This window comes from Pistacia vera, unplaced genomic scaffold, assembly GCF_008641045.1.
Source record: "Pistacia vera cultivar Batoury unplaced genomic scaffold, PisVer_v2 Contig265, whole genome shotgun sequence".
NCBI lineage: Eukaryota > Viridiplantae > Streptophyta > Magnoliopsida > Sapindales > Anacardiaceae > Pistacia > Pistacia vera.
Window position 1 is genome coordinate 622,712 of NW_022196074.1, and position 11,427 is coordinate 634,138.

General features: G+C 37.8%; 2 protein-coding genes across 2 annotated transcripts; both read right to left on the reverse strand.

Annotated features, from left to right (window-relative positions):
* Positions 1-63: 63 nt before the first annotated feature.
* LOC116133006 lies at positions 64-7,554 on the reverse strand. Its single transcript, XM_031418683.1, has 14 exons — positions 7,467-7,554; positions 6,051-6,166; positions 5,737-5,798; positions 5,492-5,579; positions 5,339-5,400; positions 5,168-5,261; positions 4,456-4,926; positions 3,196-4,002; positions 2,559-2,777; positions 2,381-2,482; positions 2,198-2,281; positions 1,567-1,729; positions 1,264-1,309; positions 64-934 (listed from the first exon to the last, which is right to left on the reverse strand). Exons 1-14 carry the CDS (start codon positions 7,552-7,554, stop codon positions 796-798), a joined length of 2,541 nt encoding a protein of 846 aa, XP_031274543.1. The 3' UTR covers positions 64-795.
* A 2,460-nt stretch (positions 7,555-10,014) lies between these two features.
* Positions 10,015-11,359, reverse strand: LOC116133093. Its single transcript, XM_031418760.1, has 2 exons — positions 11,054-11,359; positions 10,015-10,952 (listed from the first exon to the last, which is right to left on the reverse strand). Exons 1-2 carry the CDS (start codon positions 11,343-11,345, stop codon positions 10,360-10,362), a joined length of 885 nt encoding a protein of 294 aa, XP_031274620.1. The 5' UTR covers positions 11,346-11,359; the 3' UTR covers positions 10,015-10,359.
* Between the last annotated feature and the right edge of the window lie 68 nt (positions 11,360-11,427).

An 11,427-nucleotide genomic window follows, 5' to 3' on the forward strand; every position in this document is an offset into this window, starting at 1 on the left:
ATAGAGAACTACCAGAATGAATTTTTATAATTAATTAATATCTGAACTGACTGATTTGTATGTGGTTGTGAATGACTGAATGGTACTAGACAATAAGGAAGGAATACTGATGACATAGTTATATACATATACCCATACATCCAAGCAAATCCAAATACATGGCAGATTCATTAGCTGTTTTCAGAACCTGTTTAGTCCCTGCTTGGGCCATTGTTAGCTAACGTTAACGCTAACCTTCCGACTCCATCGCCAGTTTATCTCTGCATCCTATCATGTTTGGAATGTTCACTCATGTCAAACAATCTGAAGGATAGTTGGAATACCTTGCCAAAGAAAACAAGTATGGTTCATACTACACCAAGATAATTTACGTATTTTGCTTCTATCTTGTAACTAATAAATACAAAGTTTCTCAGTTCTAACAGGCAAAAAGAGTTGTAGTACTGTCAAGTAATCTCGATGATGATAGCAGTTTATCAAGGGATGGCAACCCCAAACTGAGCAGTAAAGAGACAATAAACTCACAAGGTGGTAACCATAACGAAAAGTTCACAAAGAATACCATGAACTTTGAAAGTATAAATAGCTTCATTTGCAATGATCACTTCAATGCTTCTTGCTTATCCTCTGAATGTTCTTCTCCTCTTGGCCAGAGGTCAGAAGATACCACCAATTCAGAGATCTGATTTCGTTTGTTTGCCAACAGAAGATAAAACAGCCACTTCCTATAGATGCTTGGAACCCAAAACAGTAAATGACACTAAATTTGTAAGTAATTATAGTCTTTCTGATCCTCTATCCAAATGGATTTCCTCCCATCGAAGAAAAAGAATTTGTTGTGCTAGGTAAAGAATATCCGCCAGTTGGTAGCTGTGGTGTGATTGAGGAGCCCAAAACAGCAAAATCACTGCTAAAACCATCAACTCTGTGTGGTCTGCAATGAAACTCAAGAAAACTTAAAGAGTCAAATACTGTTGATAGAGCAGATTTTATAAAAATATATATAGAGCATGCTTCTATAACAAATGTTAGTAAGCATAAGCCCCCATTTCTATGAATAGAACACGTATGAAAGAACTGTAATTTTGAGACTTTATTAATCCCCAAATTCAATAGTTAAAGATGCAGTATCATCTTGATAAAAAATTTCAGAGAAACCAAATGATGGCATTCGGTGATCCTTTAAACATAAATGTAGTCTCAAATTGAGCGGATTTAGTTCAAAGGAAAGAATAATTAGGTCAGATATGAAGAAAATGTTACCTTGAAGATGCCATATTTGTATGTACTTGTTGCCCCGTAAATGCACCTGCAATGACAGAAGTTTAACAACAAACCAAAACAGGAGTAATATTACTCATACAAATTCATCTTACAAAGATTAACATACAAAGTGATATGTCAAAAAGTTAATAGAAAAATAAATACAAACTCATTATATTCACTTTATCATTCATTTTTTATTATATCATTTTCTATACATATCTTTGTAAGAGTTTTTTGTATTTGTAGTATTATTAAAACAGTAAATGTTTAGCAAAATAGAGGATGGCAAAATGAATTCACTTGGAGACACATGTGATGAATAGGAGCTGGATTGTGGGTGCATGGCGGATGCATAAGATGATGATTGTGGCATCATTAACCCCAGAGAATGAGCACCGGCATTTGAGGGATGCAGTAAGCTCGCATTAGGAAGTGATCCTTGCAGAGACGCCATGGATGGAAACTACATAGCAAATAACAAAATTTTTAAGGTTTAAACAAGTTTTATCTGTTTCAATTTAAAATTTTAAAATTAGATAAACAAAAGCTTTGCAGGAGCATTAAACAAGTAAAAACAAAAGTTTTTACCAATAGATTTCTATTCTTCAAATGGCAATAATTCATTGGAACGAAGAATTTTATAGAAAATTTTCTCATGATGTTACAAATTCGGATGGGCACCATTCCTTAACAACCACTCTGCAAGATCTATATTTGCCTTTTTCATATTGATTAATGATCCATATTTAAATCTTAGCACAATCGCATAAATCATCAAATCCATAAGCCTCAAGGTTTACCTCTTGCAAGCAGAGGTATGATTAATAGTCTCGGTTGCATTCATTACTGAGATCAGATGTTAGGGATATTTTAAATATGTCAATCATTTTCTGTGTAACACAAGCAATATCAGTTTGAATATTGGGCTTACTGCTGGCACTTGCGTTTGAGCTGTTTCACTGTGAACGTCAAATGGGTTTGTGGATTTTGATTGGTTGGGATAAGCTGGCATAATCTGTAAACATAGACCCAGGGTGACAGATCAGTACTTTGATTATCTTAATCAAGAATTCATGAAGCACTTATTTAACTAATCAAATTTTTGTATAAGTACCATTGGATTAGAATAGTACTGCATGTTGTATCCCATCGTATAGGGGGTACCAGTTTGCCAGTGAGGAACTGATGCAGGGCCGTAGCTTGCAGTAAAATAGTCCTGCAAAGAATCAGATCCACATTATTAAAAGAATTAAGAAATTTCAGAAGTAATTTTTATAAGACAAGGCGACCACCGCTGGCAGTTCCTTTCTTCCAATAGACTTTGTTTCCACAGGAACAAGCTCGGAACCAACTCTGGAACTGGTGTCTTGGATTGCTATTGAGACAGTTTCAGATGACTGTTCAGCGGAAGCTCCAGCAGGTCCTTGATTGTAAGGTACAAGTGCCGATAACCATGGCTGCAGATGCACAAGGAGCAACAGGTTTATGAAATTTTCATCTTTTTGGTATAACTATTTTCGAATTGAATATTAAATATCTGAGATGTAGAAAAACACTTGTGTGAATTACTGGGACCACAGTGTATCACAATCCTTGACAATTGGGTATTTTCGTTAAAAAATATGATAATTTCACTCGAAGAAAAACAATTTGAAAGATTAAATTTTACATTTTAACAAAAAATTTGAAGAAAAGATGTATTTTGTGTTCATTCACTTCGACACAGAGATGAGTATAACAACTTGCCAGAATTCCTCGAGGTTTTGTGACATTACAGTTACTGGATACCTCTAGAAGGTTAAAGCTAAAATCCACGAAAAATAGCTTTATTTATTATTTAAACATACTCTTATATCTTTAAGACAAAAAGTTATAAATTTCATGATGTCTTTTCATAAGAAATATTTTCAAATTAACTCCGACACTGACCTGGTTATTGACATCTCCAACGGGTGTAGCAGTCTGCTGTGCAGAACTTCTACCATCTGCAGTAGAGGTTGGCAAAGACTGACATGACTGCATGCTGCGTAATTGTTGCCCATCAGGAGCTCTGACAGTGGGTTCATCTTTAATATCAGGTGCTGCCTGTGGAGGACATGCATGCAAAGGAGAAACTGGCACAGTGGTGGTGGAAGCAGTTAGAGAGTCACCAACACTAACTAATGCCATGTTTCCTTCAGATGGATTCACCAACATATTAGCAGTTGAGGCAGCTGAAGAAGTACCAAAACTATTGGGTAATGTTGACATCTGTCCTAATGGAGAAGCTGATGAAGCACCAGAATCCCCATATGGTTGCAAAGCCATATTGGTTATTGATGCAGGTGCAGAAGCCATAAGGTCACCCATTAAAGGCACAGCTGATGAGATACAACCTTCAGGCATGTTGCCTACAGATCCATCTGAAGGAGCATCATCATTGTTTTGTACAGCCAGGGGAGCTGCCAATTCAAATATTAGAAATTCCAAAGTATTCGGCATTGGGGATGTCTTCGTTGCCTCTTTGGCGGAAGGTACAGTCTGGTTGCCGCCATCACTAGGAGTAATTTGCTGTGTTTGCGGTGCTACTACTGCAGCATCAGGAGGCTCTGGATCTTGGTTGATATTGATCAAGCATTCTGATTTCTCATTTTTATGTTCCACTAGATTCCCATCAACAGGAACCATACTACAGGAGGGTGCATTTTCCATTTGATTCCCATCTACACTCAGCAGATCACGGAAGGGTGCGGTCTTCTGCAAACAGAACAACTAATATGATAACCACCAAACAAAAGAGGGTATGATAAGCTCCGATACCAACATAAATACAACAACATTTAAGCAGCAGATAATTGGAATGGAACGTAAATGAAAATCTCCAAGCATATGCAGAAAGTTTAACATTATATCTTCCAGTTATACATTTAGCGGTCAGCAATCAGAGCTAAATAAGGGCAAGTACATGCACAAAACGGTACAAAAAGGAAAGCTGATCCGATGAGTTTCATACTGTGTCATCTTATTTGATTCCTGTAGGGGACTTGGGTATTTTGGATGAAAATAACAGCCATAATTGTCAAAGATATGCAAAAAAACACATAACAAGTCCAGGCCTTGAGAGGGAACATATTGACCAAAATGCATCTCATCAAAAGAAACACATAAACTCAGAACTTCAAACACATATCTACAATTATATTGACACACCTGATTGTTAGCAGAACCTTCAGGATCCTTGCCTTCAATTGCCATTGAACGTGGCCCCACTTCTAGTGGAGGAGTACTTTCACCTAAAATTTCTTTGATAGGCCGTACCACCAAGGCTTTGGAGCTATTCTTGTTTGTTTGACTGTCAGGAGACCTGCTCTCAGACCTGTAATCTCTATTTGAAAAGTTGCAGCTCTCAGTTCGTCTGCCACTTCGAGATGAGCCATCTCGAAACCTGTTATCAACAATCTCAATGCGGACAGGAGTTTTTCGGTAACCTCCAAATCTTGGAATTTCCTGGTTACTACTCTCATCATGATAATATCTGGAATTTCTGTCATCACTTCTTCTACCAGGATGACATCTTGCACTAGAAGAATGTTCATATCTGCTACCATAACGTGGACTTCTAGATTCACCACGATACCCACCAACCTTCCTGCTGTTTTCATAGGCATCCTCATTTTCACCCTAATGAAGACAAGAGCTATTAGCAAAAGGAGGCATAGTCGCATAGATAATTGAAGGTAGAAGCTCCAAGAACTTCAGCTGTTCCTACAATACTAAATTAATATGGTCTAATTAATTTACCTTTTTTTTTAATTATTTTTTTGAGATATTATTGTTGGCAACACTTTCAACACAACAAAGCCATAAAATTAAACTATAAAGAGCACTGCATTTGCATTATAGGTACTAATAGGGAGTTTACCAATCTTAGCCTTGGAGGTGTTTCACTCTTCTCACCAGTGTACTTTCTATCCACATAGACGTGCTTGATAAAATCCCGGAGTCTGTGAAGATTACTGGAAGCAAACATGTGAATCAGAAGAAATTCCTTATGCAGTGTTCCAAACTAAAAAAGAAGCAATGCACACAATACCTGCCGTCAGGATAAGAATTACGGTAAGGATCCCAGCCCTTTAAATAAATTTGCCTTGCTCTCTATGACGAGAAAAAGAAAACAAAAAGGAAGTCCATCAAGCAGATAGGAAAAATAAACGACCATAAATTGCTATTATGTAAGGATGGAAACCTCATTCCCTGCTGCTTGAAGAGCACTGACTTCTTCTGCACTAAATTTAGCCATTGATATTGATTTCACACGATGTGTGAATTCCCGACTGTCATTTTAGAACACATATATAATCAACATAAGTGTCTTTTCTTCTAAAATCATATCATGAAGAATATCATTATGATTATATGCACCATGGCTTAAATGCTGAAACTATAAGAAAAAACTACTAAAAAGAAGTAAGAACTTATGTCAACACTTACTGAACTCCACTGCAGTTTGTGCAAACAAAGGTCAAGAATGTTGTGCAAACATATTGAGGTCCCTGATAACAAGAAACATATTAGACCTTTTGCATAGTCTAAGTTTCCATGAAATTGATTTCTTATTAAACACCCTATGGTTCATTATGCCATGTTTCCGCAAATCATTGGTTTGTATGCACATCTAGAGTAAAAATAAAACATTCAATCAATCATAAAATGACAATAATGCAGTCAATTAAAAAGATGACATAGAATTATAATAAAAAAATGCTTTAAGAGGTAAAAAGAATTAAAAAGGAAAAAGGCTATACCAAACTATTGCAATTGATACATCTTCGATTCTCCGGAAGCTTCATGAGACCTCGAATGATCCCTTCAATCCTCTCGTCTTCCTTAATTCGATTAGACGTCTTCATTGAATTAACACCTATTTTATCCAACAAAAAAAGCAATATTTAACAGGATTATGAGAAGTTCCTCAAAAAGATAACTTATTTTTTTGAAAAAATAGAAAAACGAACTAAACACAAGATTCATCATTTTTCTGTTCTTTCGTTTTCTGAGCAACCAAACGGAGAGTAAACAGACCTTAAGCAGTAGTAAACAGGAACTTTAGAGAATAATTTGAGCACAGAAACCCTCAGAATGTAAAATATGAGAGAAAATGAAGATAGGTAGGCGAGGTGAATCGTAGAAAATTGGAGGGATTGCACTAGATAGACGAAATGAATCGTAAAGAATTGGAGGTATTGCACGACTCAGAGGGCGACATGCGTACAAAAGAAAATTGATGATGAGAATTAAAGAGAGAGAAAGAGAGGTTACAAGAAGAGCGAAAGAGAGAGAAACTTGGCGGTAATAACGGTAAGGTGACCGGTTTTAGACCGTTGGAACAATTTGAAGGCAAAGGAGGGAGCCAACGAGATTTTCTCGTGTACAATTTTTAAAGTTAATAAATGGTTATGTTTGGTTACGGGTGGTTATATAGCTTTGACCCGGTTTCAACCCGAACAAGTTTCTGTTCACCGATACACGATTATACCCATGCCAGCAATTTTCCACGTTCACTTCTCGATTACTGTCTTACTGAACAATCATTAGAGCATTGCATATTGGTAATTTTTCATTTTTTTTTTAAAATAAACAATGTTATTTCATATTTTTTTTTTTTTTTTTTTTTTGTTGTTGTAACAATATTATTCTCTTTATTTTTTTTAAATTTATTTAACTAAAAATCTCTCCATGGATTTATACATAGAGTAAACGACATATTCCCACCCAAGGTTTGACGAAATCCACCGTTAGTACTTCAGGTTATATTTATTCTAGATTCTCACCCTTAAAGTGACTGAAAAATGTTTAATGTAACGATAAAGGGGTAAATTGGTCATTTTACATAGGCGGCACACATTAGTAGACCATCGCTTCTAACAATCCTTCAGCGCACGTTAGCAGATGGCGTCCCTGACGTTTTTCGCCCTTTTTCCGACGATTCTTCCACCCAAAATCACCCTTGTCATCACCATTTGAATCCTCATCCTCCTCTCTACAAAACCATACCCTTCACAACCCCTAATCACTCGTCGATCGTCGGCAACGGTAGCAGCGACATGCGAATGGTTTTTGCTAGTTTTCGGCAGTTTTGAATGGCGAAAACCCCAACCACCATTTGACTCCTCGCATCCTCCCCTACAAAACCCCTAACATTCCCAGCCACGGTAGCTCACCGTTTGCTGTCCACCACTTCCCTGAAAAACTTTCGATGAACACGAACTCTTGGCTAGCGAACAGCGACGAAACGGTTGCTAGGGACATAACGGTTTTATAGATTTGGAGACGATGGTTGCAGTGGTGCTGTCTAATTGGATTTTCGCCGCTGGAATCCAGTGAAGAACACTGAAACCTTAAGCCAAACGGCGCCGACAATTGTAGGGGCCAATGAGTCGGGAACCAGAGGGGTTTTGGACGACGGACTACGGGGAAGGTGATGGAGGTGACCACGGAGTTCGACGCCATCGGAAACAGCCCAGATCGGGCTGTTTCTGACGAGGGTGTGTAGTGAAAGAGAGTGTTTTTGACATAATTTGAAAATAAAATTGTAAGTTTTATAATTCTACTAATTTAGGGGTTAAAACATAATTTATTAATTTAGGGTTAAGGGCATTATAGTAATTGCACCCTCTAAACCCTAAAAATTGCCAACACTGTTATTTTAAGAGTGGGAATTTAGAATAAATATAACCTGAGATACCAACTTATTATTTCGTCAAACCTTTAGTGGGAATATGTCGTTTACTCTTTATACATACGAATTGCAGGGTATGGCATAAGGCTGCAAGTTTTAACAATACACTGTTTTTACTTTTTAGTACTAGAAACTTGATATTCCAACAATTTTCCATAGCTTAGCACATACATAATGTTTTTGTTGGTGGTGGGATGACTATCATAATGTTAAGATTTGTTGAAATTGGGAGATGGGACATCATGAAGGAGTCGTCCTTTTAAACAGTCAATAGAATTGCATTTCACTACTTTAATCAGCGAGTTTCATAAGAAGTGATTGTTACCACGAAACAGAACAGACACCTCTGCCATCACATGGTAAATCATGGACGCCAAAAATGCTTGCTATTTGTTAAACAGCTAACCAATAGAAGGTAATCATAAACTGCATACAGGATTCTACATTAACAGTGAATTAGATTGTCCTACTAAAGTTAGGCACATTACTGAAAACTAGTAGTATTTTTAAGCCGAACTTAATAAAGATTTAAGCAATTAAGATTTTTTTTTTTTTTTTTTTTTTTTATGACTAAAGGTGTTTAAGTCAGTTTACACGTACTTCAACTAATCTTCTAAAACTTTAAAATTATCAACCGAGTAAAAACTCTAGTAACTATCTTTACTAACAATAAAGAAAAGACTCGAATTTAAGATTTTTTGAATAATATATTTAAGAGTTCTTATCGAACCACTCAATCATCGAAAGATAGTTTAAGCTAATAAGATTGTTATTCTCATATTACCCACTAGATATACCGAGATTCTCCTATGTTTAACATAAGACAGGTTCTATATAGGATAGCAAATCAACCCGGCCCAGTCTTTCATCCATAGCACGCAAAGCCATGGTCCTGGACTGTTTAAAGGCTACTAGGTCCGAGTCGGTATAAGTATAAACTATAAAATTCAAAAACAATCCCAGCAGTCATAACAGCCTTCCGGCCCTCGTCATCAAACTTCTTGAGGCCAAAAACTCTTGTTAGTCACACTAACAATGATAAAAGAGTTCTGCCCATCAGCCTGCAACATCACGATAGCATGTCCAGTGGGAGCACTGCACTCACAACTCAACTCAACACGACAGTCTCCGGAAGCCCCAGTTATCAATTTCCCATGGCCATATTTCACCCACTTGGCCCAGAAAGCAAGTGTTATTTAAAAGCTTCGTCCCACAAGTTGCCTGTTTGACGCCTTTGCGAGTCTGGCCGTTCTTGGCAAAGATTATTTTTGCTTCACATGGCAGTCCGTCTGTTGATTTCTACAAAAATGGAGCATTGGCTGGGCCAACGACAGTCTACAAGGTCGGATCTTGGTGAAATTTGGGCGTCGTTGGACCCCTTTCTTATGGCAACTGATGAGAACGAGTAACAATCAGAGACTTGAAACCGGGTTGTAATTTGTTAGAATTTCTCCTTTCATGGTTGTAAATTTGAGATTTTATATTGATTTGCTCTGAAATGGCCTAATTTTGCATCAACATTCTCATCATTTCATTTCAAGACTAGCAAATATGCTCATCAAATCTGTCCGGATCTGTTGAACAGGTATAAATGACCCGGGTCAGTGCCCGAGTCTTGATCCACATTTTAAATGCCCACGCCAGGATTTTGGCATCCCTAGTTCTAGAGCTTCTTATTTCTGTGCGTAACCACAGATGAAATCAAGATGGCACAATCAACAAAAGCATCTTCAAAGTTATCTATTGCTTGAGAAAGCCAAAATTTACTGTAATGTGAGGGGGGGAAAAGGAGAGGAAAAAGATACTAAGCCACTAATGAATCTATATGAAAATTTATAAGAAATTACTTACAGCATTATCTCTCCTCTATTTCAGATATGCGATCTGGTTGGTACATATCTGGCAAGTGCTCCAACATTCAATCAGATAGGGACTTGTAATTTGATTTGATAGGGTGTTGTATTATTTGGACCAACTGCTACTTCCAACATCAAGGTTAAGGGGGCAAAGGAACAACAAAAAAAAGAGGGTAAAATAAAATCTATACAAAGACTGGCAGCCAAAATTCCTTACACCCCTCACCTGCAGGCTATATACAACAGTTGCAGTGAACTGAGTAAACCTGCTGCTTGAACAAAAAAAATAGTGGGTAGACAAATTGTGACATTGCACACCAGAGGTCTAGAACTGCCACGATATGTGGCAGCAAGCCAAAATTCTTCTCGACGCGAACCCTCCTGCCATTGACAAGGAAACAACCAGATCCATCCCAGCAATAACAATGCCAACTATATTTGATTCTTAGGCAGCAGAACTGCAAGTTGAAGGGGGCTGGCGGGTTTTCTTCCCTCAACATCTCATCTCATTTGCTCATTCTACCCATCACTATTTACGTCATCAAAAGAAGCTTTAATCGCTTCAGCAATCATGAGGGCACTCACAGCCTTGCTAATTGCTAAATCAGCTCTATAAAGCAATCTCTGAGCCTTTTCTCTCTTGAGTTTAGCCATATTATGCGCATGCCGAGCTGCACCAGATGCATCACGCAGCCTGAACTCATCAAGATCAGAACCATCCAATTGTCCTGGGCCATGCCTCTGGGACCCATCTGGGTGTAAATGTCGTTGGCTTGGCCACTCAGAATAGCCCATATTCCACCTATGAATTCCATTTCTCTTGCCCATCAGCCGTTGGTTGTATGGAGCCACCATCTGTGTGTCATATGAGAATTCAATCGCCCCATATTTCTTTGACTTGCTCCTCTGAAGTCTTTGGTATTGATGTCTATCAAACCCATCACCGCTCATGGAGAAATAACCGATGCTGCCTGCATCATGTGGTGAAAATACTCTTGGAGAAAATACCCTTGGTGATGTCTGAGACAATGGAGAATCATCTAAAGATTCATAGTTGAGTCCTGTATATAAAACCTTTTCATCCCCAAAAGCAAACCCACTTAATCTCCTTCCTGGTGCAGCAAATAACATCAGATTAACAAAAGGCAGACAACACTAATGAAACCAAAAAGTTATTAAGTTGGTAAATATTTGAAAGGGTGCAAAAAGTTACCAAAATTATGAAATCCATCATGATCTCCCATGGCTACATTGCTTTGCCCAGAAACTGAAATTTTCCTGTGAGACCTGTGTTTTGAACCCTTGTTGGGCACTTCTAGTCCCCGCGGTTTCAAACAGAAAGCAAACATGAGTGGCTTCTCAATGGGAGCAGCCTTCCCCTGACATCCATTGGGGATGACGTAGTTAGATTTAGACATAGCTACCTCCCACTCTTTCACTTGCTGTTGATATCTTTCCCATGATGGAGGCTGAACAACACCCAAGTTCATTGTATTAAACATCATCAATATGAAAAGTGAGCAACTAATACACATATAAGCACAAAATGCAATAATGATAAACAGCATTCAATTAAACTGCATAGTT

What these genes read in the sequence shown, in the direction of transcription:
- LOC116133093 (XM_031418760.1), bottom strand. Translation starts at nt 11,345, where the DNA reads ATGATGTTTAATACAATGAACTTGGGTGTTGTTCAGCCTCCATCATGG. An exon ending in TGATGGATTTCATAATTTTG is followed by an intron (nt 10,953 to 11,053) that starts GTAACTTTTTGC and finishes TTGCTGCACCAG; the next exon opens with GAAGGAGATTAAGTGGGTTT.
- LOC116133006 (XM_031418683.1), bottom strand. Translation starts at nt 7,554, where the DNA reads ATGTCCCTAGCAACCGTTTCGTCGCTGTTCGCTAGCCAAGAGTTCGTG. An exon ending in CTCAAACGCAAGTGCCAGCA is followed by an intron (nt 1,730 to 2,197) that starts GTAAGCCCAATA and finishes TTTGCTATGTAG; the next exon opens with TTTCCATCCATGGCGTCTCT. An exon ending in ACAAATATGGCATCTTCAAG is followed by an intron (nt 935 to 1,263) that starts GTAACATTTTCT and finishes GTTTCATTGCAG; the next exon opens with ACCACACAGAGTTGATGGTT.